Here is a 5416-nt window from a genome sequence, read left to right as displayed (position 1 = left end):
ACGCCCGGGGAGGTTGGGCGAGGGCCCGCCCCCCCCCCCCCCCCCCACGTCCCCCATGGAACGGTACCTTCAGCTGCAGCATCATCCCCTCAGCCAGGCACCAGACCGGGAAGTAGTAGGCATTGAAGTAGAGCATCATCTGGAGGGGCAGGCTGGCCAGCACCTCGTGGGCTGGGCAGGGCAGGCAGGGGTGGGCAGGGCTGCCTAGCACCCCCAGGGCCTTGCTGCCCAGGGGGAGCCCCTGCCTCGCCAGCTCACGGAGGGGAGAGCGATGGCCCCTGCCATGCCTAGGGGGACGGCTGGGTAGCAAGAACGGCTGTTTGCAGCAAATGCACTTATTTTTGCTCCCCCTCATCGGTGGGTGGGTGCAGGGACCCTTCGGGTGCTCCCAGCTCGGAGGCACCCGCGTGCTTTGGTGATGTGCTGAGCAGGCTTGCGGTGATGAAGCAACAGCAAACCCCCCCCCCCCAATCCCTCTGCCGCCGAGCCCTGCTGCCCGTACCTGGGTGGTAGGTGTGGGCAGCGCCGCTGTCCCGTGTCTTGTTGTTGATGAAGAGGGAGCTGCTGAACGCCACCAAGCCCCGGCGGAGGTTGGGGGGCAGAGGAGTGTGCACAGCCATGGCCGGCAGCTGAGCCCTGCTCGCCCCAGCCCGGCTCAGCCGGGATTAGCCGGAAGGTAATTAATGGGATGACAGGTCGGGCTAATGTGTGGGGCCACGTGGCCATCGGCTCCCTGGGGACAGGGCTGCTGAGCCGGGAGGAGGATGTGGGGAAGGAAAATCCCCCCCGGGACACCAAGCCCATGCAGGAGCCACAAGGATACAGAGCGTCTCCCCTCTGCAGCAGCTCGCAGGGATGAGCAGCAGGTTGTACCCATCACCGTGACGGGGACGCGGTGGTGTCCCCAGCCCATGTACCTCGCAGGCAGCACTCTGCTCCGCCGCACCCTCTCCCAGCCGGGTTGTATCGATGTAATCATTGCTCAAAACTCCCTGACAGACAAAGATGCCCAGGGAGGGGATGGTGCTCCTTGCCAGAAACACTTCTTCAAAGCCTCCAGACTCATGGAGCATTTTACCCACCACCATGAGCTTCCCTGCTAATGGGCCGCCCCCGTGGGTCTCCATGCCGCTCAGCATCCCCAAGCCCCATCCAGGCTCGGGGGGCCTGGGGAGGGCAGTGGGGGACGGTGTGTGCAAGAGGGTGGTTGAGCCGGAGGTGAATGGCAGGGAAAGGGGATGCTTTGGGGCCTTCACGGTTAGTCCTACCCAACGGGCATGGTCTCATCTCTCAGCCTCCAACCCATCCCAGAAGGTGCATCAGAGCAGCTGCTGCAAATATTGGGAGAGAGTATTGTAAATGTGCTCCTTCAGGGCCAGGCACTGGCAAGGGACACGAGAAACCAAACAGAAAGAGGATTCTTCTGCTTGACAAAGCCAAAATGAAGCTGCAGAGCTCATTGCCATATGCTGCCAAAAAAAAAACCACCTGGAGCTGAAAGCGTGACTAAACCAGTGCATGACTGGCTGAAGTCCATCAAGGGCTTCCACGCACAAGGACCCAGTCTCTCCAGGCAGGTCCATGCTGTGAGCACAGCCCAGGGTACATGTCCTTTCTCCAGCTCTTCTGAGCAGCTGTGACACCCCAGTGTGGCCCCACGGCGTGGTTCAGGGCAGCTGCTCCCTGTCCTTACAGCTCTTCTGAGCAGCTGTGACACCCCAGTGTGGCCCCACGGCGTGGTTCAGGGCAGCTGCTCCCCTGTCCTTACATTACTGTATAAAAAAAAACCAAATCACCTATGCGAAGTGGATTTCACAGAAAATCTAACCAAGTGTGGAAAAAATACACCCTGCTATAAGCATTGGCCTGTTATTAGATAATGACACTGAGCTAAAGGGGGACAATGGATGAGCAGAAAGGCCCATGAGGTCCTTCTGGTCTATTTGACCAAGCCTGGGCAAGACATCTGAGGATGCCACTGGTGAGAAGACAGTCTCCACTGCATTGGGGAGGGTGTTTAACCACAGTTACGTTGAACACCTCCCAGCCTCAGAAGCGACACTGGGAAGACTTGCCTGGAGATGGTTGGCCACCACCATTCAGCTCGGACCAGCTCTAGCTGAGACAAGGGCAGCCAGCCCATGGAACAAGGGGACAAGCGTGCCACTGCGGGAAAGGAAGAAGGCGAAGCTATTTGTGTTGCCATGACCTCCTTGGGGTCTGTAAGAAGGAGCAAAGCGAGGTGTAAATGCCAGTACATGAAGAGGGGCGACGTTCACCCAAGCAACGAGCAAGGTGCAAAAGCAAGGGCAGAGATGGACAGGCGAAGGGTGAGGCCATACTTAATGTCTGGGAAACCACCTCGTGAGGAGCAGCAATTTTTTTAAACGAAGGCTTAGGGCACGGCAGAACTAAAAATAAACCTGTCACCTGGTGTGATGCTGAAACGAGATGTCCAGAGGGGTTCTCGGGTGTGTGGGAAGGGAAGGTGTGCTGTGCCCAACACCTGGCTCCCTGGGTCCTGCCAGCACACGGGGCGAGATGCGGGCAGGGTGACAGGCAAAGCCCAGCATCTGAGGAGCAGGAGCTGGTGGAGAGCTTGGGGTCTGGAGGCATCACATCTGTGTGGGCAACCCAGGTGAGCAACCTAGAAGATACCTGGGCAATCTGGTGAAGCTAAATGTGATGGGGCAATGCAGCCAGGGATCACTAACAAGCTGCATGTGCCCCAGCTGGGTTTAGCTAATGGTGCTCATTCCCGATGGGAACAGGCGGTTTCTCAAGAAGAGCTGGAAACTTTCTGTCCTGGCATGGGAGGTTGCACGATGTGCCTGGAGAGGCGGCAGAAGAGACAACCCAGCCTTGCCCAGATCCAGGACATGCTCACCACCGGTAAGCATTTGCCGAGGCGCTGGACGATGGGTCCCAGGTCCAACACCATCCTGCAGGTCGGTGTCAGGATGCCCAGCTATGCTGGCGGCCCTGCCCATGACCCGGCACATGTCCTAAGAAAAGCCATGGTGGTGACTGGGGTGTTATGGGGTGATGTTCCCAGCCCCGGCTGAAACAGCTCCTCTGTAAAAAGGGGGAATGGGACTTGTTCCCCACACTGCAGCCGTAAGCTGGGGCAGAAGGTCCTTCCTCGGCCCCTGCATGGTCTTCAGCCCCATGAACACGGGGATGATGCCCGCTGTGCACGGCTCATGCCCGACACTGGATGAGGCCCCAGCAGAGGCGAAGGAGTCAAAGGGTATCTTCCTGAAAAATGAAGTGCCCTGCCGATCTACCCAGGAGGACTCCAGAGGATGCCAAGTCTTCAGGTGAGCAGGAAGACGGAGGCCTTGGAAAAGCTCAGCCAAGCTGTGCTGGGGGAGCATGTGGGGCTGCCAGTCTCACCCAGTGTGGAGGCTGTGCCGGAGAGCCCGGGGGGGGAAATCACAGAGCTCCGAGGGGTGCCACCATGTGGTGCCCCGGCGTCCCCAGGCACCCCCAGCTGGGGTCCCCTGGAGAGCTGCCGAATAAGAGTCCGGCCATCCCACCAGCAAGACAACGGGATGCAAAGCCACATCTCTCCGGCGAGTGTGCAGAGCCGGGGCAGCAGGCTGGGCAGCTGCCTCCACCTGTGCAGCGTGCACAGCCCTGGCCCCTCTGCAAGAGCCCTGCCTGGGGCACCAGGGGCTGAGCAGCCCCGGATACCTCTGCCCTCAGAGAAAGCCCTCACCCACACTGCACTGGGGACGGGGACATCAACATTTGCCTTTTGGGACCTAAGATGAGACTTGCAAGTTCACATCCCTTTGTGGATCCAGCAGATATGTAACAGTTCAAGAGGAGGACCCTGTTCATCGCTGCGTACTGGAGCATGCACGTCCCTGCCTACCATCCCCTCTGGTCACGCTGCCTGGGAAAAACCTTGCAGTGAAACCAGAAGAGACCAACCAGAGACGTGACAGACGACCGGTGATGTTTCTACCCAGCAAAGATCAGAAAGTCTGGAAATAGATACAAGTGAGCTGGACACAAGTGGGAAGCCTCCACAGAAGAGGTGCTTGCACCACCCAGCCGACCTGCAGAGGTGACCCAAGGCCTTGGAAGAAATCAGAGATGATCCAGATCCCAAGAATAGTACTGCTTTAATTCATAGGGGGTGAATCAAATTAAAAATATAAATCCTCTTGCTTTGGGCTCAGGGTAAAACACTGACTGCTGGGGAAGAAACCTCCCCCAGGACAGAGCACTGGAGGCTCTCCAAGGGGGGTTCTCACCCCCCTGGCTCTGCTGGGCTGATGGACATGGGGCTGTGGGCTGGCCAGTTCCACTCCCGAGCTGGAGATAAGGCTCTTCTTCCAGCAAGGGGCAGAAAACACGACAGCAGAGCACTGACATGGAAAGCTGAGATGAGAAATGCAGCCTTGTCACTAGGCGACAGGACGAATGAGTGACAAAGGCCGGAGGACAGCCAGAAATACTCCTCCGGCTACTTTTCCTTGAGTAACATCTCAGCAGCAGCACTAATCCTGCGATAATCATTAAGGAGAGAGACATCAGAAGGCTAGCTGGAAGGACGGCCACCAAGCCCGCAGGCTGCAGTCCGGCTGTCACACCTCTCCAGGGAGCCCCCGCTCCACACCCCGGGGCTGACCGAGAGCTGCCAGTGCCCAAGCCCAAACCGAGCCCCGAGAGATGGGGAGCAGCGCTCCAGCCCCTTGTCTGCTCCAGGACGGGGAGATGCTGCGGGTGCTGGGACGGGGTCTGATGAGCTCCAGAGCCCTTGGCTTGGGTAGGGACCCACCTCTGCTGGGGGGGCTGGACAGGGCGACCAGCCTGGAGAAGGGAGAATGCGAAACACAAACACAGGCTGTACAGAGACCACCTAGCGTGACCCCATCTCCCTGGCCCCCCCAGGTGCTCCCCGGGGTGGATGGGCATGGGGAGAGCCGTGGCAAGCGCTGCAGCCATGCGGAGAGGGAGCAGATGTCAGACTCTGCGGGGATGTGCGTTGGAGCTCTCCTGGGAGCGAAGAGAATTTGGGAAGAGGCAACATGCTTGAAAGCACAGGGAGCAATGAAAGGCACTCACGCTGTTTACGTGGGCAAGGGACATGCTTGGGGCAGACCTGCCTGGGGACCCCACAGCCCATCAGCAGCATCTGCAGCCACGCGGTGCCTGTGCCCGCCGCCAGTGCCAAACCCTGCTTTCTCTGGGAGCTGCTTTTCCAGCATCCCACGGGAATTGCAACCACAGACCCCCAGCCCGGTAGGCACCGGGGCAGTGGAGCCGTCAGCAGTCTGCTGGGAAGGTAAGTGCGCAGTGACAGGCGCCAGGTTCATCCAAGTCTCAAAGGGAAATGACTGAGCTGCGGTGTTCCCGCTTGTCTGTGGAGCTGCCATCGCGTCTCCCCATGGCGAGGGCAGCA

At 59.2% G+C, this 5416-nt stretch overlaps 1 protein-coding gene across 1 annotated transcript in view; it reads right to left on the bottom strand.

The window, feature by feature from the left end:
- Positions 1-620, bottom strand: part of LOC103901255 (transmembrane protein 17B) — a 1894-nt gene extending 1274 nt beyond the window's left edge. Inside the window, exons 1-2 of the mRNA XM_009282104.1 lie at positions 503-620; positions 68-171 (exon numbers count right to left, since the gene is read on the bottom strand). Of these exons, the coding sequence (XP_009280379.1) occupies positions 68-171; positions 503-620 (222 nt within the window). The remainder of the gene's footprint in view (positions 1-67; positions 172-502) is intronic.
- Positions 621-5416: the final 4796 nt, after the last annotated feature.

This window comes from Aptenodytes forsteri, unplaced genomic scaffold (genome assembly GCF_000699145.1).
Source record: "Aptenodytes forsteri isolate BGI_AS27 unplaced genomic scaffold, ASM69914v1 Scaffold85, whole genome shotgun sequence".
Lineage (NCBI taxonomy): Eukaryota > Metazoa > Chordata > Aves > Sphenisciformes > Spheniscidae > Aptenodytes > Aptenodytes forsteri.
This window is presented reverse-complemented; position numbering and strand designations above follow the sequence as displayed.